This window comes from Vombatus ursinus, unplaced genomic scaffold, assembly GCF_900497805.2.
Source record: "Vombatus ursinus unplaced genomic scaffold, bare-nosed wombat genome assembly UNPS02014830.1, whole genome shotgun sequence".
Taxonomy (NCBI): Eukaryota; Metazoa; Chordata; class Mammalia; order Diprotodontia; family Vombatidae; genus Vombatus; species Vombatus ursinus.
In genome coordinates this window covers 28,491,228-28,514,666 of record NW_020954608.1, presented here as the reverse complement: position 1 = coordinate 28,514,666, position 23,439 = coordinate 28,491,228, and the positions used below count along the sequence as shown (strand labels likewise).

General features: G+C 35.4%; 1 protein-coding gene across 5 annotated transcripts in view; it reads right to left on the bottom strand.

Annotated features, from left to right (window-relative positions):
• BEND7 (BEN domain containing 7) overlaps nucleotides 1-23,439 on the bottom strand; it is a 143,504-nt gene that overhangs the window by 84,713 nt on the left and 35,352 nt on the right. For all 5 annotated transcript variants that reach the window (XM_027838902.1, XM_027838903.1, XM_027838904.1 and 2 more), the window contains exons 3-5: nucleotides 12,071-12,373; nucleotides 9,044-9,166; nucleotides 4,444-4,703 (exon numbers count right to left, since the gene is read on the bottom strand). In XM_027838902.1, the coding sequence (XP_027694703.1) occupies nucleotides 4,444-4,703; nucleotides 9,044-9,166; nucleotides 12,071-12,373 (686 nt within the window). The remainder of the gene's footprint in view (nucleotides 1-4,443; nucleotides 4,704-9,043; nucleotides 9,167-12,070; nucleotides 12,374-23,439) is intronic.

Here is a 23,439-nt window from a genome sequence, read left to right as displayed (position 1 = left end):
AATGTGGTTATAAATGTAATGGAATAATACCAAACTCTAAGAAATTGCTGGAGATCAAACCGGAGACAATCAACAGAGAGAAGGCCCTACATTAAGGATGATCTAGAAAGGCTTCTTACAGAAGGTGAGATTTTAGCTGGGACCTGAAGGAAGCCAGGAGGCAGGGATGGGGATGGTGAGAATTCTAGTCATGGAGAACAACCAGTGAAAACGTCTGGAGTCTGGAAATGGAGTATCTTGTGGAAGATGCGGCCAGGAGGCCAGTACAAGAGGACCAAGTTATGAAGGACTTTAAAAGACAAGTAGAAAATTATATATTTGATCCCGAAAGAGACAGGGAGCCACTGAAGTTTACTGAATGGAGGTAAGCAGAATGGTGATGGGGTCAGATTTACACTTTAGGAAGATCAATTTGTCAGCTGAGTGGAGGATGGACTGCAGCAGGGAGAGACTTAAGATAGGGAGACCAACCAGAAGGCTATGTTAATAGTCTAGGTGTGAGGTGATGAGGGCCTGTACCAGGGTAGTGGTAGTATCAGAGGAGAGAAAGGTGCATATATCAAAGATGTTATGAAAGTGAAATCAATAGGACTTGGCAATAGATTGTACATGGGGTGTGAGAAAAAATAAGGAATCAAGGGAAACACCTAATTTTTAAGAAAGCCCGGGAAGATAGTGGTTCCTTCAACAGTAATAGAGAAGGTAGGAAGACAGAAAAATTGGGTGGGAGGAAAGATAATGCATTAGGTTTTTGACATGTTGAATTTAAGATGTCTATGGGACATCCAGCTTGAGATTTTCAATAAGCAACTGGAAATGAACTATCAGTTTTGGAAAGAGGTGTACGATCAGTGAGTAGATCTGAGATTGATCAGCATAGAGAAAATAACTAAATCAATGGGAACTGATGAGATCACTAAGACAAATAGTGTAGAGAGAAAAGGGCCCAAGTCAGAGTCCTGGAGAGCATTCATTGTTACCAGGCATGACCTAAACAAAGATCCAGCAAAGGAGAGTACGAAAGAGTGGTCAGATGGGTAGGATGAGAACCAGGACAGAGTATACTTGGTCCTTTTCGATCTTCCTTATTGCAAAATCATCTATCTCCCATCATCTAAGCATGAGTATTATTCTCTAGTACTTTTCCTTCCTCTCTCTTCCCTGATGACCTCAATGGTTTCCAAAGGTTCAAATATTATCTCTATACTGTTGACTTACAACTCTTTTCATCCAACCGAAATCTCTCTTCTAAACTCTACTCCTGAAACATCAGCTATATGCTGGACACTACCTGGATATCCCACTACCATCTCAAACTCTACATAATCAAAAAAGAACTGATTATCTTTGCCCTTAAATTCACCCACCCTCATAAATCTCCTATTTATTTTGTGGATACCATCATCCCCTTAGTCACCCAAGACATAAAATCAGAGTCCTTAATTATTCCCTTTATCTCAATGTCAAATCCAACGTTCCCCAATCCCAGGGGTTTTACTTTCACAGTATTCCTTGCATTTGTTATCTTCTCTCTATCCCTACATCTACTACCCTAGTTTAGATGTTATCACCTTTGAAAAGGACTACAATAGCTTTCCACTTGTGTTTTTACTTGTGGTCTTTCCTTTTCCAATCCATCTTCCATAGAACTGCCCAAATAATTATCCAAAGCACAGATCTGACCATGCCACTCTCCTGCACAAAAATTTTCAGTGGTTCCCTACTGCTTCTTGAATAAAATACAAATCACTGCCTGATATCTAAATCCTCCACAATATGGCTCTAACAAACCATTCTAGATTTGTTTCATATTATTCACCTTCATATATGTATAATACATTTTACCCAAAATGGATTACTATCACTGCATAAATTGGACATCGCTTTGCTCATTTCTGTACTTTCTTGAAGAGTGGCTCTCATGCTTGAAATGCACTTTCCTCATGTCTGCTCCTCAATCTTTACCATCCTTCAACACTTAATCAAATGCCCTTCTGTGAAGCTTGCCTTGATGTCCTCATTTGTTACATTCTCTTTATCTGTAAATCACATTGTATTTGCACTTTTCTATAGGTATGTTTTATTCCCCAGCAAAAAGTAAGCTTTTTTGAAGGTAGGGATTGGTTTTCTTTTTCCTTCGTACCATATACTTATATATACTTGGCAAACCAACTTGATTAAGTTTCTGAATTCTATCAGCTTTTTTGTTGGAGCAACTATTTTACATTAGTTAATGTCTCCAGAAAATGATAAAGTTAGAGACAATGTCTTTTTTTGTTCATTTCTCATTCTCTTTAATGACAGCTTCAATAAACCAAGCTGGCTGGAGCTGCTAACAAGTGTATGGTACATTTGATGCCTTTTTTCTCTAACTAGTCAGTGGTCTTACTTATACAAAGATAGTTGAAATGATTGCTATGTATGTAACTGCTTATTTCCTATCTAATACAATATAATACAGTTCATTTTTTATGATGATCAATTCCTTCTTTATACAACACCTTCTAATTCTCCGTCTTGAAGTATTCATGATATTCGCGGCAGAGGTTTTTGATCAGTTTATAAGCTTTTGGCTTTTTTCATTTCTTGACTAGACATATACGTACAAAACACATACTTCCAAACAGTTTTTGGTGCTTCCCATATGTCTACTTTCATACTTCAGTCATGAAATATCAAAGCATACAATGACTTAACTTGGTAATTCTTCATAAAAATGCCCTACTTCATTATCCCCTCTGTAATGTATACTATTGTGTAAACTGCATTCTCTCTCTTCAAGATGGTCTGTTTGCTTAAATTCAAAATAAACACAATTAATCAACGAATTAATCATAAAAATGGTACCTATTAAGTGTCTCACACTATGCTACGCTTTGGGAATATAAATACAAAAAAATTAAACCAGTGTAAGATGAGGTGACCAAAGTGTCTCATGAAAATTGTTTTTTGTTGCCTTTGGCCCCATGATGAAATAAACTCCGGACCTTCATTCAGCTGCTATCATTCTTTTGCAGTGAAAATGTCAAAATATAAACAGTTCAGCACTTATTGCTTGCTGATGAGAGATTATGCACTAAGAATACTATCAGAAATTAAATTAACAATGGTCTAAAAACTGGTCTGAGTGATTCTTAGTACTATCATGACAATACAATACCTCACTGTGGCATGATTTGATTCATGAAGGTTATTACAACCAGAGTGAAAAGACAGGGTTTCTACCAGGCTGGAAAGGCTTCTAGGCTTAGCACCAGGTTATAAATCTGTCATCTAAGAACCAATCTAACTAAATGCACAGAAACTCATCACCAGGTCACTGGTTACCAGATGATGACTTCCTTTGGCCAGTGGCTTTGCTAAAAACATATATAAAATGGCACTCGTTCACTTCTGCTTCCACAGCAAATACATCAGTGAGCAGCAGAATGACTGAAAAGGTGTCTGAGGATGACAAGTGCACAAATTATTTTTAGATAAGAAATAAATTGTTATTTTTGAAATGTTTTAAAGGTATGTAAGGTCATTATTAAACTTTGTAGGAGTTCTTAGCAAGATCCTTAGGCCATAGCCTGATAATTTCATAATAAAAAACTATTCATTCTTGTTCATTTGAGGAGCTCTCATAGCATGTGTGATTCAGAATACACAAATGTATGAACAAGTACTGTAAATAGAATATCAATTATAAATATTAAACATTTTTAAAGAAGCTAACTTATTAACTACTAAATAAAAATATGGTCAGTAGGATACTTACAAGTCATCAAATATCAACAACTGTAACAACATTTTTAGCTATAATATTAAGATAGAGAAACTTCTGAAGAACATTAACCTCTTATTACACAAATGGCAAGAAACTGCAACCTAATTAGCAATGTAATTTGTATCTATAACACAAAATTAGCACAATTTTTCCTTTTTATTATTAGTTTGTTTTGCTGGAAAGGTGAGACCTTATCTACATGGTTCTGTTCATTTATGCTCATCTACAAAAGGATTTAATTATGTTCTTTAAGTTCTCTACGATAAGGAAAATTGAAAACTGACACTTCAAAATTAAAAATACAAAAGAAATTAATGATCAGATTCTTACTAAGGAGTTTTTTGGGGTTTTTTTTGTGCCTGGATGTCACTATCCTGACCAACAAAGCAAATCAATCACCCTCTTTCCTTCAAGGTTAAGGAACAGAAACTTTATTAAAAAAGAAAATATGAAGAAAGGAAGATTTCAAACATAAAAAATACCTACAATCTCTATTTCCTTCATCTCACTTTCCAATGTATCAATAATTTGTCCTATTTTATTAAAAAGTATAATAAGTTATCTTTTTACTCCTTCCCATGTATATTTTATACTAGCTAGTGAGGGAAACTTGTTATACTACAAATTTATCTCAAGCTAAACCAAAAATTCTATAGTATTAAATATCAACTTACATCTGAAGATGGTGATTCAAGAACAATGCCAAATCCTAAAACGTGATTCTCAGCTGGGATGCGTTCGGCTTTTTGGAGAACAGATTGTTCAGAGGTGACTGTTGTCTTTTCTTTCTCTATTACACTAGGCTTCTTATTCATAGGAAGAGGTTCAGTGATCTTTGGGAGTACTTTTTTCTTTTTATTTCTTTTTCGGGACACAGCTGTTCTCTGGGAGCATAGATGGGAAATTGGGGGCTGTTGTCTGTTTTGACTTCCAACTGAAAACAAACAAACAGAAGCATGGTAAAGGTACCTGCCAATTCAATTTAAAACTTCTAATCAGGCTGCCTACTATTTTACAAATTTTATGCTAAAATGAAGCCCTTTCATATCAGGACCTCAAATATGGCCTGACAACATGGATTAAAGGAATAAAATACAAAATTAACTTCAATCTGGACACAAAAGTTAATAAAAAAAAAATCTGGTGGTCACCTAATGCAAGCTCTGGAATGCTGCTAAAGAAAGTTTTAAATGAGAAAGGCCCTCTAAGAGAAAAACCTTGTTACTAGTTTTCAAGCAAAACATCACAGGTAATATCTCAAGTGGAATTTACTAGTACTATAAGTTACAAGGAAAGAGGCAGTTATAAGGTATTTTAAAAAGAAAAGTATCATATTTTAAAATATGTCTTTATAAATGAGATTTATCCAATACAAAAGAGAATCACTCTAGGAATTTAGCTTAATTATATATCGTTCATACTCTGCAGCAAAAATACTCAATGCAATGTAATAGAAAGAGCAGTGATTTTGGAATCAAAACAACTGGGTTTGAGTAATAGCTTTTCTATTTACTAGTCATGAGATCATGGCCAGTTACAACTTTCCTTAGCCTCTGTTTCCTCAAAAATAAAATGATGGCAATAATATATGTACGATCTATGTTTTAGGGTTCTCCTGAGTACAACAATTTGTAAAACTTCAAACACTAGCTCTCAGTTATTACTGTTGTTGTTTACTGTTACTATCATTATTATGATTATTCCATGAACATTTCAACTGCAGCATTTTGTTTAACTAATCAGCTGCTCTCTGCATAGCTCCATGGTTAGAGATATTGAAGTGGTAACTCTATGCTGTTGGACTAGCAGATATGATTCGTAAGTCTGAGCAAAACACTGAGTTTGGAATTATTTTACAATACAAGTGACGTTTGTCACTGAGCATGTAGGCAGAATCTAAATCCAGGACCTGTTACTGACTTATTAGATTCATTCACAAATTAACATATTATTTTCTAAGCATCCACCATGTTCATAGCTCTGTCCACATGGTTTCATCTTTCTGCATCTCAGTTTTATGTATCTGGAAAATGGGAACAATGTTTCCATATCTCATGGACTATTAAGTGAATTAATGCAAGCTATAAAACACTCTGAAATCCAAAGATGAAAGACACTACACAAGTAAAACAGTACTAATACTGAATAAATACTTGACAAATTAAAGTATAACAACTATAGTCCTTACAAGTTTGCTCTGAAAAAATAATTAAAGTTTGTAACTCATTTTGCAACTCTTTAATGAAAACTGCCATAAAGACACATCATTATCTATACCATTAAACATCAAAACATTGCTAAGTGTGACTACTGGGCATGCCTGTAATAAATCCATAAATAAATATAAGATATGATGTCTAAAGAACTCTTATTAAGCTAAAAAAAAAACTGTTGTACTTTATCATTTTTGTCCAATGATCAAAAAATAATTCATCCTCAAGATGAGGCATAGAAATGGAAAAATTATTGACCATGACTATAGTAATGCCTACCTAGTTTATCTTGATATTTATGCAATATCTACATACATCAAGTGAAATGGGTTACTCAGACAATTATCACAATGGTTAAGAACAGAAATATAGAGCAGGAAATGATCTTAAAAGTCATCTAGACTAATCCCTTCACATTATAGATGATAAAAATGAAGCCCAGAGAGGGGAGGCAACTTGACCATGGTCATACAGAGAATAAAGTAGCAGAAGAAGCTCAGTGCTCTGACTCCCAGGTCAGCTCTCTTTCCACTGCCCTACTCTGTCCCTCAGACTATTCTTGCTTTAGTTGTGGGGATTCTTCACAAAAAAAATTTTCTAACTTGAAGTGCTAAGGAATTGTTCAGACTTTGCAGCTCACTTTGCCTCTTTTGATATAGCTTAATCTCCTACCTCCTAACTTAATACTGATTCCTATCCTTTATCTTTTTCCTGAAATAGAATTAGAACTTTGAAAAACAATATAAATTTAAGTTTAAGAGGCAAAACATCTTTAGCAAACGCATACTACAATACGAAATTTTACATTTTTTTAAATTAAAGAAAATGGGAACAATTAATTCTGTTTTATCGCCTATAGGATCAGTAGCATCATAAAATCCTGAAGTTCTGGTGTATAGCTTACCATCCTAATCTCTAAACAATCAGAAAAGAAAACATGGTGACAAGGTGGCATGTCTCGGTTAGGGTAAAAAGGTTTTAGGGATTTAAAGAACTATAATGTGTAGCTTGTCATTTCCATAGCAAGGAGTTGAAATATCAAAATCATCATTATATTTTCATGTGCATGCTTCCTTAAATGAGAATTTTATAAACTAAAATGTAAGTAAAGTTAAGTGCTTTTTCTGAGAAAAAAATTCTACATGAATTATAAAAGTAATTGTTATTTCTGTCTGAACTCTCTACTTTAGGAAACATTAACTATGTACCAGGTTATTGAGATAATTTCCACACATCACTTCAAAGTTTATAGAGCTTTTTCCTCACAAAAGTCCTATGAGGTAGGTAGTACAAATACTATTGTTTTCATTTTTATAGATTAGGAGACTGAGGTTTAGGAAGGTTAGGTGACTTGTCCAAAGTCACACATCCAGGAAGTATCAAGGGCGGTATTTAAACCAAATTTTTTTAACTCCTGGTTCAGTCAACTTTCTACATACCATGCTGTCTCTGAAATTATTTTTTTATTATTATGTTATGACTGAACAGATTGAGTAAAATTCTTATCCTTAACCAAAATAAAACAAAATACTTTAAAAATGACCATTTTACTTTACATACAGCATGTTACCCATTTAAAAGGTAGAATTTAGTACATATGACATTGTGTGGCTAATATGCTAAACGATAAGCTTTTAGAATCAAACCCACATTATTAAATGTTAGGATTTTATTAAAATTCACTAACTTGGGGCAGCTAGGTGGCACAGCGGATAGAGCACTGGCCCTGGAATCAGGAGGACCTGAGTTCAAATTTGGCCTCAGACACATAACACTCACTAGCTGTGTGACTCTGGGCAAGTCACTTAACCCCCATCGCCTCACCAAAAAACAAAAAACAGAAACAAAAGAAATTCACTAACTAGCCAGAAAAAAGACCGTGAAATATCTTACTATTCTATAAGCAAGCAAAAAAAAAAAATCCTTCCCTGATTGGTACTAAAATTCTAAAATGATAGTAGTACAATACTTTTACATCCTTTTTTTTTTCTTCCATTTTTCATCTTGGGGCTAATATGAGGCTCTTTTTTCCTGGACAAAATAGACATTTCATGACTTGTTGAAAGTCTTTAACTTCTCTATAACTAGTGTAATTCTGTTTTATTCTAATTGTAAAGAAAGGAAAATATAAATCATGTAGTTAAGAACTAAAATCCTGGGAATTCTAGAATTCCACCATTGATGAGGCTCTATGACCAAATAAAAATCTCCCATCTTTTTAATGCCTCAGAAAACTATAACAGTCACCTCAAAAAAGAATACAGACAAATTAATTTCTCTGAACCATCAGGAACACAATGCTACCTGCTAGATGCCAATGAAATGAGCAATAATTAGAAGAAAGATCAATGAGGCCCATTATTTTTTCTCACTGATCTCTTCCTATATGTCTTTGTACCATTGGGAGTCACACTAGAGCCCATGCTTTCTAGGTGGCAGCTACATACACATAGCAAAACAAAGGACCTTTTCTATGGGCAGTATAGACATTCACAGACTACCTGGCATACAACACGTCTACAGTGATTTCTGGTACAGTGAAAGTAGAAGAGAATTCCTATATAGGTACAGGTTTTAGATAGCTTCAGATATCCCTTTTGATTCTCAGATATTATGTTAGGTTAAGGAAATAAATAAAGCCCTGAACCTAAGTATATCAAGAAGTAATGAGCTAGGTTGCCCCATTCTCTCTGCTTCTTTGAATGAAACTTACTGTTGGTTTGCAACAGTAAATGGACATAACAACATCACATACATTAGAAGAAATATTCAGAAATTCAATTAAACTAATACTTGTGAACTAGTTGAAGAATTCAGGATGACATGCAGTGAATAAAGAGAAAAGAATATTGTTAGCAAGAAAAAAGTAAGTTTGATTTGCTAAAGGATGAATGGATTACATAGGCAGAAAGAACTAATAAAATTGATAACATGAAGAAACACCATAAGAAAGCAAGGTGGGAGGGATTAATAAAGAAGGCACAATAAACATCTGTTCCTAAAGATGTCAGATGTGCATTAAATGTTGAAAGAACGAGGTTTGAGGCCATTATCTTTGTACCTGCTTGAATCTGCATTAATTTTCTCATGGTCTTGAGTTCTTGAAGAATGGCCTGCAAGGTTGACTGGCAGTTACAAGTACAGCAGTTTGATCCAATTGATGAATTCACTGCTGGAAGTTCTCCTAAGCATGAAAGAAAAACATGACAGACTCCAAACCAAAAAATAAAATTTAAAGAGAGAAAAAAATGTATCTTGACAGGATTTTGATGCATATACTATTATTAAGGAACCATGCCTAAGGAAAATGTACCCAATAATTTTCACAACCTGAATTTTGGGGTCTGATTTTATCCAATTATACAGACTTCCATATTGTAAGATACATGCTGCTTCGTGATTTGGCAAAGACTGCATGCAAGTATGAACACAATGCAACCTCACAGCAGGCTTCTCTATTGTCAGACTAGTTCATCTAAGATAACAATAGCATAGAAATTCATTATAAACACTCTCACTGTATTATGCATAAAAAGTGACTCTAAGAAAGAATAGACTTGGAAAGAACTGGTAGTTGTATATGCAATAAAGGTTTATATTAAGAATTAAATGAGAATCTAACTACTCAAAAATAGTTTGAATAGTAAGAATAATGCTTCACAATACAAGTAACAGTGGGTAAAATAAAAGCTGAGAGTTTGTTCTAGGATAGTAGAGAATATGAAAGGTCGAGTTATAGCTGTATGGCAGAAAGAATGTAGGTGTATAGTACTCTGTCAACTTGATAAAGAATGTTCTACATTTTTAACTATCTCTCCTCCAGCTTTCTTTCACCCATCACTTAATTCCCCTTTATTTCACATATTCCCTTTCTTGATAGGCTACAACTCTTCCCCATAGCCACTGTGGCAAAATGGTACAATTCATTCTACTATGAAAGTCCTTCTGATGTCACTATTCATACTCACCATTCTCGAAAGCAGAGTATATAAGAACACCTGGGCCTTTATTGACTGACACCTTCTATGTTAAATCCAATTTAATTTCTACAACATAAATTTTAATCCATGTAGCTTCTCCTGACCAAGAATACAGTTAGAAAACTGGCCATAGTAAAACTACTATATTCTTGAAATATCTTTTAAATTCTGAGTAGCAGGAAACCTAAGATTCAAAATGCAGCAAACTGACATGTGAAGACTTAAAAACTACATATGACTTAAATGATATGCCTACACATAGTCATCACATATCTAATAAAAGTATATACACAATAAATGATAAAAAATATGTTTTGACAGTGGTATACTGGAAATTTACGCGTTAACTATTAACTATAACCAAAGTTACTAATGTAAATTCACTACCAAGTTTGCAAATTGGAAAATGGGATTTTGCTTTCCAATTATGAAGGAAAAGGCCTACCAACTTCATACATAAGAATATCTTGGGGTTTTTTTAAAATCATTTCTTCATATCAACAGAGTTTGGATCGTCTTATAGAAGTCATTAGAATAGTCACTTAGAATAGTCATTGTTCCTAGGTACTATCTTTATCAATTTTAGAGGACAAAGGCAACCTTTTCCAACTTATTATAAATCATTTTTTAATTTTAAAGGGAACTGACTTTTTATTTTTATGGAGGAGTCTTTAAAGAGCCATCTCCAATCATCTTGGAAGTAAGCCAGCATGTGAATTTGGTACTGGTTTATATAATAGCTAAAAGAAAGAGAAGATACAAATACAACCTTGCTGTCTCATCAGCAGGTGTCTTTACAGTAGTTTTTCTTGCATTTGAACTAGTTACTGAAGATTATAGAAACATCACAAAAATGTTTAAATAGCAAGAACAGATTAAGATTTTCTTTTTTGTGAAGGATACTAAAAAGTCAGGTACACAACCTGAATTTAGTAAAATAAAACATAAAAGGAAAAAATATCTTTGGGACCTTTGTTCTCTAAAGAAACTGAAAATGCACTTTCCTTTCAAATATATTCTTATTTGTCTTCTTCCTGTACAAATTAAGACTTCAACAATGTATAATTCATGTAAAGGAAAATAGGAAATATATCAATGGATGGGACATTAAAATGCGAAGAAATACTTGTTATTATTTCCCATATACATTTTTTCAAAACTTCGCATGAAAAAAATTGACACTGTAATTATGTGAATTTTCCTTTAAGTGAATTATTTTCAATACTAATTAAGCTAAACTGTAAAATATGGATTGCTGTTTCAGTAGCTGATAGCTAAGACTAAAGCTGTGGTGCCACTTTGGACTGAAGGTTATAAAGTCCTTTTCTTGGCTATGAATTCAGTATCACTGGCACACTCTACACTGGTATTACAGAAAAATAAAGGAGTAAGCAAAAGGAAATATAAATACATCACTTCACTAGGAAGCCTCTTTTGAGAGCAAAGGTCAATTTTCTATCATGCATGTGAAGGAATGGTTTCTGCGTTTGCTCACTCTGCTCCTGCCTGCAATGTACCTTTTAGCCTATGGAATTCCTACTCATTCATTCTCTAAATGCTTCCTGAAGTCTTCCTGAACACACCCACCTACACACCTCCATCAGAAATCACTTTCCTCTTTGGATCTTGCATATAGTGTTTTACTTTGTACTTCTCTAATACCCTTTACTTATATTACATGAGGTGGGGGGGGGGGGGGAGAGAGAGAGACAGAGAGAGACAGAGACAGAGAGAGAGAGAGAGAGAGTGTGTGTCTGTGTGTGTGTCTGTGTGAGATACCTCCCACAGACTAGAAGGTTTATACCCTTTAGGTGCTAATAAATGTTTTTTAGATTAGAATCATGAATAGTTTAATTTCTTAAAGCAGTACCTCTACTTCTAACAGTTTGGTCAAGTAAACAATGTCTAATTCTTAAAGTGAGTTAAAAACATTCTTGGACTTCAGTACAACTGGAGGCATTTTCAATTATAACTTTGATATTTCTCCCTTTTCTAAAATGATTTTGCTGATTTTATGATTAAGGGTTTACTCTACTGAACTCAAACAAATAAACCACACAGAACATAAAGCTTAACAATGAAAATCAGAATATAAATTAGGATCATACCATTGGATCCTCCAGTAGTTTTGGACTGACTCTGGAAAGTTTTCGATCGGGTTCCATACTGGCCTGAGAATTGGCCAGTTTGGGATGGTAACTCATTCCATGTACCACTGGGGGAAAGGTGGAGGCTCTGTGAGACATCAGCAGAAGAATTCAAACTTTGAGCCCAGACTAAGTCTAAATCCTGAGGTTCTTCCTTTAGTTTTTCTCCTTCTTTGCCAACACGCTGATAGATCCTTCCAGTGCTGTCATTCAGTAATCTTCTCATCCCTGTAATTTGTTTTTTAATTTCCATGCTTTCATCTCCTAATGAAAACAGAGCCAGAGTTATCACTGCAAATTAGAAAAAAGAAAGAACTCCCTCTGCCTCCCCCCACACATGAAATTACTGATTTCTGATGCTAGTTACAGTACAAATAATGCATAAAATAAACCTACTAACTTCATCCTGGATATATTAGAAAGAGACTGAATTTTCTCATGGTAAAGGGTTTCCTGAACTTGCTTTATCTCATCAATATTTTCCAAGTCCTTTCCAGTAAGACAGTACTTTGTTTTCTGCTAAGTAAGCATAAGGTTGAAGAATATGCAGAGAGTGGGAAGCATAATAAATGCCTTCCAATCACACCATAGCCATTCATTTGCTTTCTAATCCTAGCTAGGTCACTTCACCACTTTATGTTTTATACATACAGACAACTAACCAGGCTTCCTGTTCCATCCTTACCCACCCCCTAGCAAGTGTTTGGAGAAAGAGTTCATAATCATTAGGAGGTAAGATTTTTTGGATAAGAACTGCATCATTTGTAATGTTTTATAAAGGACTTGGATCAGTAATACTTCTGTTAAAAAAAATGTGTTCTAACACTACACTTCATTGTAAAAAATCTTATCAATCTGTAAATTCCTGGGGATCATAGACTTAGAACTGGAAGGAACCAACATTTTACTGGTGAAGAAATTGAGGCCCAGAGAGATCAACTGACTGGTTGATCATCATGCTGGTAGTAAATGGCAGGACTGCGATTTGAACTTAGCTGCTCTGACTGCACATACAAAACTCTTTCCACTCTATCACACTGGCAGGGACTATGTCATATTTTGTATCTTCTCCTAATAACTAGCAAAGGAAACCATACATTGTAGAGGGTGATTAATAAATATTATTTAATGAACTGGTAAATGAGATAGAAATAATAAAGAACACACTGGGATTGATTTAAAAAATGGGATTCCTCCTTCAGAAACCTTAAGGTCACTCTCTTCTTTCCCTTACAGACAGCACCAAGGGGTGTTTCCCTAGATAAGGACAAAGAGGCCTCTTTTAAGACAGCTTCCCGCCCACTTAAGTAGGTATTATATATAGCAATCAATCAATAAACACTTATTAAGCACCCACTTCAGGCCAGGCACTTATCACAATAAGTGCTGGGGATACTTAAAAGAGGCAAGAGATAGTGCCTGCCTCAAAGAGCTTACAATCTAATGAGGGAGACAACATTCAAACAAATACATACAAAGCAAGCTTTATACAGGATAAACAGAAAATAGTTAACAGAGGGAAGGCACTAGAATTCAGAGGGGTTGGGGAAGGCTTTCTGTAGAAGATGGGATTTTAGTTGTGACTTAAAGGAAGCCAGGGAGTTCAGTAGTTCGAGCCAGAGGATGAGCATTCCAGGCGGGGATGGGGGGAGGGGGGGTAGCCAGAGAGAACTACCTCAGCTGAGAAATGGAGTGTCTTATTCATAGAACAGCTAGGAAGCCAGTGTCACTGGATCAAAGAGTATGTGTTGAGGAGTAAGATGTAAAAATATTAGAAAGAGGCCAGGTTATGAAGGACTTTGGATACCAAATAGAGGATTCTATAGTTGATCCTAAGAGCAATAAGGAGCCACTAGAGTTTACCAAGTAGGGAAGAGATATGACTGGACCTGTGTTTTAGGAAAATCACTTTAGTGTCTGAATAGAGGATGGATTGGAGTGGGGAGAGAACTGAGACAGACAGACCCACCAGCAGGCTAGTGTAATAATCCAGGTGTGAGGTAATGAAAGCCTACAGTAGAGTGGTAGCCATGTCAGAGAAGAAACTCTAGTATACTTAAGAGATGTTGCAAAGATGAAATCAACAGGTCTTGACAACGGTTTGGATATGGGAAGTGAGAGATAGTGAAGAATCCAGGATGACTCCTATGCTACAAGCCTGAGGGATTGGGAAGATGGTGTTGCCCTCCACATGATAGGGTAAGTGTAGGACAGGAGGTGCAGAGGATTTACAGGGAAAAATAATGAGTTCTGTTTTGGACATATTAAGTTTAAGATTTCTAGTGGACATCCAGTTAGACATTCTGAAAGGCAAGCTAGAGATGCAAGACTAGCAGTCAGAAGAAAAACTGGGACAGGAAAGGTAGATTTCAGAATCAGCAGCATAGAGATGGTAATTTAACTCACAGGAGCTGATGAGATCACCAAGTGACATAGTATGGTGGAAGAAGAGAAGAGAGCCCACTACAGAACCCTGAGGGACATCAAAGATTAGAAGGTGTGATCTAGAGGAGCAAAGAAGACAGAGAAGGAGCAGTCAGATAGGAATGAAGACAACCAAAAGAGAGTACTGTCCCAAAAACCTAGACAGAACAGAGTATCAAAGAGAAGAGAGTGATCAATAGTGTTAAAGGCTGCAGAAAGGTCAAGGGGAATGAGGATCAAGAAAAGGTTTTAGATTTGGCAACTAAGAGATCATCAGTAACTTTGGCGAGAATAGTTTTAGTGGAATAATAAGGTCAGAAGCCAGACTGTAAGGAGTTAAGAAAAAAGTGAGAGGAGAGAAAGTGATGGTACCTATTGTAGCTCACCTTTTCAAGTTTAAGAAATATAGGACTATAGTGAGGATTGATTAAGCAAGAGTTTTTTTCAGGATGGGGAGACATGGCATGTTTGTAGGCAGTAGGAAATGAGCCGGTAGAAAGGGACAGACTGAAAATAAATGAAAGATCCCCAATTGATAAATGGCAGGCAGTTTTCAGATGAAGAAATTAAAGCTATCCATAGTCATATGAAAAAATGCTCTAAATCACTATTGATTAGAGAAATGCAAATCAAAACAACTCTGAGGTACCACATCACACCATCAGATTGGCTAACATGACAAAAAAGGAAAATGATAAATGTTAGAGAAGATGTGGGAAAATTGAAACATTAATGCATTGGTGGTGGAATTGTGAATTGATTCAACCATTCTGGAGAGCAATTTGGAACTATGCCCAAAGGGCTATAAAAATGTGCATACCCTTTGACCCAACAATACCTCTTCTATGGCTGTATCCCAAAGAGATCATACAAATGGAAAAGGACTCACATGTACAAAAATATTTATAGCAGCTCTTTATGTGGTGGCAAAGAATTGGAAATCGAGGGGATGCCCATCAATTGGGGAATGGGTGAACAAGTTGTGGTATATGAATGGAATGGAATGCTATTGTGCTATAAGAAATGATGAGCAAGCAGACTTCAGAAAAACCTGGAAAGACTTGTATGGACTGATGCTGAGTGACATGAGCAGAACAAGGAGAACATTGTACATAGTAACAGCCACGCTGTGTGATGACTAACTTTGATAGACTTAGCTCTTCTCAGCAATGCAAGGATCTAAGACATCTCCAAAAGTCTCACAATGGAAAATGCTATCCACATCCAGAGAAAGAACTATGGAGTTTGAATACAGACCAAAGCATACAATTTGCTCTTTTTTTTCTTGTTTTGTTTCTTCTTTCTTATGGTTCCTCCTACTGGTTCTAATTCTTCTTTACATGATTAATGTGAAAATGTTTAATAGGAATGCATATGTAGAGCCTATATCAGATTGCACTCTGTCTTGGGGAGGGAGGTAGAGAATGAAGGAGAGAATATTTAAAACTCAAAAGCTTATGGAACTGAATGTTGAAAACTAAAAATAAATTAATAATAAAACTTTTTAAAAAAGAAAATAAGTGAAAAATGTGGGGATGAGAGAGGGGGCAATCTGTCAGAGATGTGATGGAATGGGACTGCTTGAACAAGAAGAGGGGTTAGCCTTGGTAAAGAGTAAGGCCACTTAAAGATAAAGGAGGAGATAGTGGAGGAAGGCACCTGCTCAGTGATAGGAAATAAGGAAGAGGACAATGAGGGAGATTATAAGGGAGGCCATGATAAATGACCTTTTTTTTTCCTGAAAATATGAGGCAAGGTTTTCAGTTGAGAGAGTGAAGGGAAGGGCAGTCATAGAAGGTTTGAGGAGGGACTGAAGAGCTGCTGTGGAGAGTGGAATAGTAAGTAGATAAGAGAGGTATTATAGGACTTCCTTGAAGCAGTGAGGGCCCACTTGAGATCATGTAACATAAATTTGTAGTGATCCAGTCACAACAGTTGCATGATTTTCCCCACCTTCATTCAGCAGCACTTGTGTAGGAGTGAATGGTGGGAGTGATCCAAGCTGAGGCTTAGCTGGATGTAAATGGCAATAAGGGGGCTAGGGATTCGAGACAGGATAGAATTGAACTGGTTCACCAAGGAGTCAAGATGGTGAGAAGAGGAGAGAGTGGCTAATGCAAGGGTGATGGCCTAGAACAGAACTGAGGGGTCAAGGGATTAGAAGTCAAGGTACAGATAAAGAATAGGGTTATGTAAGGGAAGGCAGAGTGGGAGGTGAAAAGCCAATAGATTACATTCAGATGAAGGGATTTTAGAATATTTGAACATGGAAAAACTACAGGTTTCCAAATCTTAGGTGACTGATTCATTCAAACTTTTAAAGTACTGCTTTCCCCTCAGCCTAGTCTGGCCTCTGACCCACACTTCAGGGCTCACTCTTTCTCAATTACATTGCAATCAACAAGGAAATGAGAATTTCTCTCAACCATCTTCTTACCCAAATCCATTTTGTTAAAACTCAAAGGAGTTTCTAATTGTGGTATTAGTCTACTACACATTCCCTACAGGCAATTACTAAACACTATTTGATGTTATTATGAAGCACCATGCAATTATAAAGTATTTTAAAGAAATGATGACACCATTAGGGAATGCTAACCCCTACTGGGAGCTATGTAATAGAACCATATTTGTAATCAGAGTACCTAGGTTAGAGTCTCAGCTTGTGTTACTCTGTTCAAAGAAATCTGAGCATCAATTTCTTCATCTATAAAGTAGAGACAAAAAAAAACAACAACAACTTATACTATCTACATATGCAAAAACACATAGCACTGGACTAGGGAGTCCAGAGGATCTGAGCTGGAATCCTCAGACATTTGCCTGCTGTGTGAGCCTGGGCAAGTCACTTAATCTTTCTCAGTTTCAGTCTCCCCAAGAGTAAAACAGGTATAACAATGGTGCCTATTTCACAGGGTTTTTTTTTTTAGGCTTAAATGAGATTTAATACATATGTATGTCTATACATGTTCTAGATTCTGCACATATATGTCATGTATATTTACATATAAAATCATGTAACTACAAATATTAAATTGCTATATAAGTGGTAGCAACCACTATTATATAAGTACATGCAATATATAAAATATGCAATTGAAAGAGAATTCCATCAACACCAAGATTAATTACAGAATATACTTTAAAATAAATACAAGAGATACAAAGAATTTAAATAAAATGTTAGCTAGGAGATTATAACAATATATCACAAAGATTATGCACTATGACCAGGTGGGATTTATACCAGGAATGAAGGATTCTTTCAATAATAGGAAAACTATAGCATAATTAACCATACCAATAACAAAATCAACAAAAATCATATGATTATCTCTATAGATACAGAGAAAGCTTTTGACAAAATACAACACAGTCATTCCTATTAAAAACAAGAGAAAGTATAGGAATAAATGAAGCTTTCCTTAAATGATAAGTAGATCATCAGCAAAATCATCAGCAAGCATTATCTGTAATGGAGATAAACCAGAAACTTTGCAAAAAGATCCGGGGTGAAGCAAGGATGTCCATTCTCACCACTACTATTCAATATTGTATTAGAAGTGCTAGTTATCGCAATAGCAGAAGAAAAAGAAATTGAAGATATTAGAATAGACAATGAGGAAACAAAACTATCACTCTTTGCAGACTATATGATCGTATGCTTACAGAATCCTAGAGAATCAATAAAAAACTAGTTGAAATAATTAACTACTTCAGCAGAGTTGAAAGATATAAAATAAATCCACATAAATCATTGGCATTTCTATATACTGCCAACAAAGTTCAGCAACAAGAGACAAAAAGAAAATTCCATTTAAAATAACTGAAGACATTACAAAATACTTGGGAGTCTATCTGCAAAGACAAACCCAGGAACTGCATGAACATAATTATAAAACACGTTTCACACAAACAAAGCAGATACAAACAACTGGAAAAATGTTAATTGCTCACAGGTAGGCCAAGCTAATATAATAAAAATGACAGTTCTACCTAAATTAATTTACTTATTCAGTGCCATACCAATTGAACTACCAAAAAATTACTTTTAGAGTTGGAAAAAGTAGTTTAAAAATTCATCTGGAAGGACAAAAAGTCAAGAATATCAAGAGAAACAATGAAAAAATATGAAGAAAGGTGACCTAGCCCTACCATATCTCAGTACAAAGTAGTAATCATAAAAACAATCTGGTACTGGCTAAGAAATAGAATGATGGATCAGTTGAAAAGATTAGGTACACAATACACAGCAGCAAATGACCATGGCAATCTAGTGTTTGATAAACTCAAAGATCCCAGCTTTTGGGACAAGAACTCACTATGTAATCAAAACTGCTGAGAAAACTGTAAAGCACTTTGGTAGAAACTACAGACCAACACTTCACACCACATACCCAGATAAGGTCAAAATGGGTACACCATAAACGGTGATACCATGAACAAATTAGGGGAATATGGAATAGTTTACCCATAAGATCTATAGATAAGGGAAGAATTTATGACCAAACGAGGTAGAATGCATTATGGGATATAAAATGGATAATTCTGTTTACATTAAATTAAAAAGATTTTACACAAACAAAACCAATGCAACTAAGATTAAAAGGAAAGCAGAAAACTGGGGGGGGGGGAATTTTACAGCAAGTTTCTCTGATAAAGACCTCATTTCTCAAACGTATAAAGAACTGGGTCAAACTTATAAGAATACAAGTCATTTCCCAATTGATAAATGGACAAAGGATATGAATAGGTAGTTTTTAGAAGAAGAAATCAAAGCTATTTAGTCATCTGAAAAAATGCTCTAAATCATTATTGATTAGAGAAATGCAAATTCAAAGAACTCTGAGGTATCACCTCACACCTATTAGATTGCCTAATATGACAGAAAAGGAAAATGACAAATGTTCGAGGGAATATGGAAAAATTAGGATACTCATGCATTGTTGGTGGAGTTGTAAACTGATCCAACCATTCTGGAGAGTAATTTGAAACATGCCCAAAGGGCTATAAAACTCTGCATACCCTTTCACCCACTAAAACCACTGTGTCTGTATCCCATAGAAAAGAGAAAGGGATTTGTAAGTACAAAAATATTTATAGCAGCTCTTTTTATGGTGACCAAGAATTGGAAATTGAGGGGATGCCCGTTAGTTGGAGAACGGCTAGACAAGTTGTAGCATAATATTTTGATGGAATATTATTGTACTAAAAGAAATAACAAGCTGGATGCTTTCATAAAAACCTGGAAAGACTTACATGAACAAATGCAAAGTGAAGTCAGTAGAACCAGGAAAACATTGTACATAGTAAGAGCAATATTGTATGATTAACTTTGAATGACTTAGCTATTCTCAGCAATACAATAATCAAAGACAATTCCGAGTGACTTATGATGAAAAATGCTATTCACCACCAGAGAAAAAAACTGATGGAGTCTCAATGCAAATTTAAACACACTTTAAAAAAAAATACTTTATTTTTCTTGGAGTTTTTTGGATTGTGTTTTTTTTGCAACACAACTAATGTGAAAATGTGTTTTGCATGACTGCACATTTATTATTGATATCTAACTTCTTACCACCTCAGGGAGGGGAGAGGGAAAGGAGGGAAGGACAGAATTTGGAACTCAAAACTTTTTAAAAAAAGTTAAAAATTGTTTTTACATGTAAACTGAAAAAAAATATAAAAATTTTCACAAAAATAACACAAGACAATTTTGGAAAAGTTTCACTAGTGACTACAAAGATGAAGAAAGGCCTCATGTAGATAGTCTTGAGTTCAGCTTTAAAGGAAGCTAAGGATTCTAATAAGTGAAGGTAAGGAGGGACTGCATTCTCAGAACTGAGAGATAGAAGGCCATGTGTCAGAAACAAGAACCATACACCTGCAATTTTCATCACAGGGCCCACTAACATCTCTCAGCCTTGAGACATCAGTTTGGCCATTCCCTAGCTCCAGGAATTATGAAAGCATTTCAGATCTTTCCCTGAGGCTTTTATCCTTCTACTTTCAGAGGCCATGAAGAGTCCTGAGATGGCCTATAAAAAGTGACAATCATTTCTCCTTCCCCATCTCATATCAGCGGTCCAAATGAGATTATTATAAACCTGTTCAACTCCCCAAACTTACCCAACACATACAAACCAAAAGAAAAGGGGTCTGAACCTCAGTATACCACTAGAAAAGTTGCCAACAGCTAATTCTTTTTAAAATTAATTTATTTTTAGTTTTCAACATTCACTTCCGTAAGCTTTTGGGTTCCAAATTTCCTCCCCATCTTTTCCCTCCCTCCACATGCAATCTGATATAGGCTCTACATATACATTCATATTAAACCTATTTTCATATTAGTCAAGTTGTAAAGAAGAATGAGAACCAATGGGAGAAACCACAAGATAGAAGAAACAAACAAAAAAAAGAGAGAGCAAACAATATGCTTCAACCTGCATTCAGACTCCATAGCTCTTTTTTTTTAAATAGTAAATTTATTTATTTCTAGTTCTCAACATTCACTTCCATAAGCTTTCGAGTTCCAAATTTCCTCCCCATCTCTCCCCTCCCCCCAGGCCAAGACAGCGTGTAAATTGATATAGGCTCTACATATACATTCATACTAAGCATTTTCACATTAGTCATGTTGTAAAGAAGAATTAGAACCAATGGGAGAAACCACGAGTAAGAAGAAATTTAAAAAAAAAGAGAGAGCAAATAATATGCTTCAATCTGCATTCAGACGCCAATAGTTCTTTTTCTGGATGTGGATAGCATTTTCCATCGTGAGTCTTTTGGAATTGTCTTAGATCCTTGCATTGCTGAGAAGAGCTAAGTCTATCAAAGTTAGTCATTGCACAACGTGGTTGTTACTGTGTACAAAGTTCTCCTAGTTCTGCTCATGTCACTCAGCGTCAGTCCATACAAGTCTTTCCAGGTTTTTCTGAAGTCTGCCTTCCCATCATTTCTTATAGCACAATAACATTCCATTCCATTCATATACCACAACTTGTTCAGCCATTCTCCAACTGATGGGCATCCCCTCAATTTCCAATTCTTTGCCACCACAGAAAGAGCTGCTATAAATATTTTTGTACATGTGGGTCCTTTCCCCATTTGTATGATCTCTTTGGGATACTGACCTAGAAGAGGTATTGCTGGGTCAAAGGGTATGCACATTTTTATAGCCCTTTGGACATAGCTCTAAATTGCTCTCCAAAAAGGTTGAATCAGTTCACAACTCCCCCAACAATGCATTAGTGTTCCAATTTTCCCACATCTTCTCCAACATTTATCATTTTCCTTTTTTGTCATGTTAGCCAGTCTGATAGGTGTGATGTGGTACCTCAGAGTCTTTTGATTTGCATTTCTCTAATCAATAGTGATTTAGAGCATTTTTTCAGATGACTATAGATAGCTTTAATTTCTTCTGGAAACTGCCTGTTCATATCCTTTGACCATTTATCAACTGGGGAATGACTTGTATTCTTATAAATTTGACTCAGTTCTCTATATATTTTAGAAATGGGGACTTTATCAGAGACACTGATTGTAAAAATTCTTTCCCAGTTTTCTGCTTCCTTCCTAATCTTGCTTGCATTGGCTTTGTTTGTGCAAAACCTTTTCAATTTAATGTAATCAAAATTATCCATTTTGCATTTCATAATGTTATCTATCTCTAGTTTGGTCATAAATTCTTCCTTTCCACAAATCTAACAGGCAAACTATTCTTTGCTCTCTCAGTTTGCTTAGCCTTTTTATCTAAATCATGTACCCATTTTGACTTTATTTTGGTATACGGTGTAAGATGGTGGTCTATGCCTACTTTCTACCATACTATTTTCCAGTTTTCTCAGCAGTTCTGTCAAATAGTGAGTTCTTACCCTAGAAGCTGGAGTTTAGGAAACAATAGATTACTATAGTCATTGACAACATGTCTTGTGTATCTAACCTATTCCACTGATCCACCACTCTATTTCTTAGCCAGTACCAAGAAGTTTTAAATGATTGCTACTTTATAATACAGTTTAAGATCTGGTATGGCTAGGCGCCACCTTCCCTAGCATTTCTTTTCATTAATTCCCTTGATATTCTGGACCTTTTGTTCTTCCAGATGAATTTTATTAATTTTTCTAGCTCTATAAAATAATTTTTTGGTAGTTTGATTGGTATGGCACTGAATAAGTAAATTAATTTAGGTAGAATTGTCATTTTTATTATATTAGCTCAGCCTACTCACAAGCAAATGATGTTTTTTCCATTGTTTAGATCTGACTTTATTTGTGTGAAAAGTGCTTTGTAATCGTGTTCATATAATTCCTGGGTTTGTTTTGGCAGATAGACTCCCAAATGTTTCATAATGTCTACAGCAACTTTAAATGGAATTTCTTTTTCTATCTTTTGCTGCCAACAACTAATTCTTACATAAAAGGGAATCCTAAAAGAAAGTATGACTCTAGAGCTATATCTGGATAAAAAGTCTAAGGATTCTTATGAATTCCAAGAGCCAACTGACATTAGGAAAGCTGTGAGATATACAGATCGAAGTCTTTTGTCTGTCAAAATCACAAGACTAAAAATGAAGTCTGGGAAGTTCAGCATTTTCCTTTTTAATAGGACACCAGAGAAGCGGGCACTCATAAGTCTAGACAGGCCACCTAAGAGACAGGGAAGGTTATAGGAAAAGAACTGTAGTAAGGTTTGATTCTTTTCAGCAACAAACCTCATTAAAATTCTATCCTATTAATCCACTCCACAGGGCTACCTCATAGGTAAGAAATTTTCTGCTACTTTTATAAAGACCCTTGCTTGGATATTGAGGCAGTAGAATGGATTCTATACTACAGGAAATAGTATTATATCAAGATACAAGTGTATCTTGAATTTCCATAAACTACTGCCTGCCTAAAGTT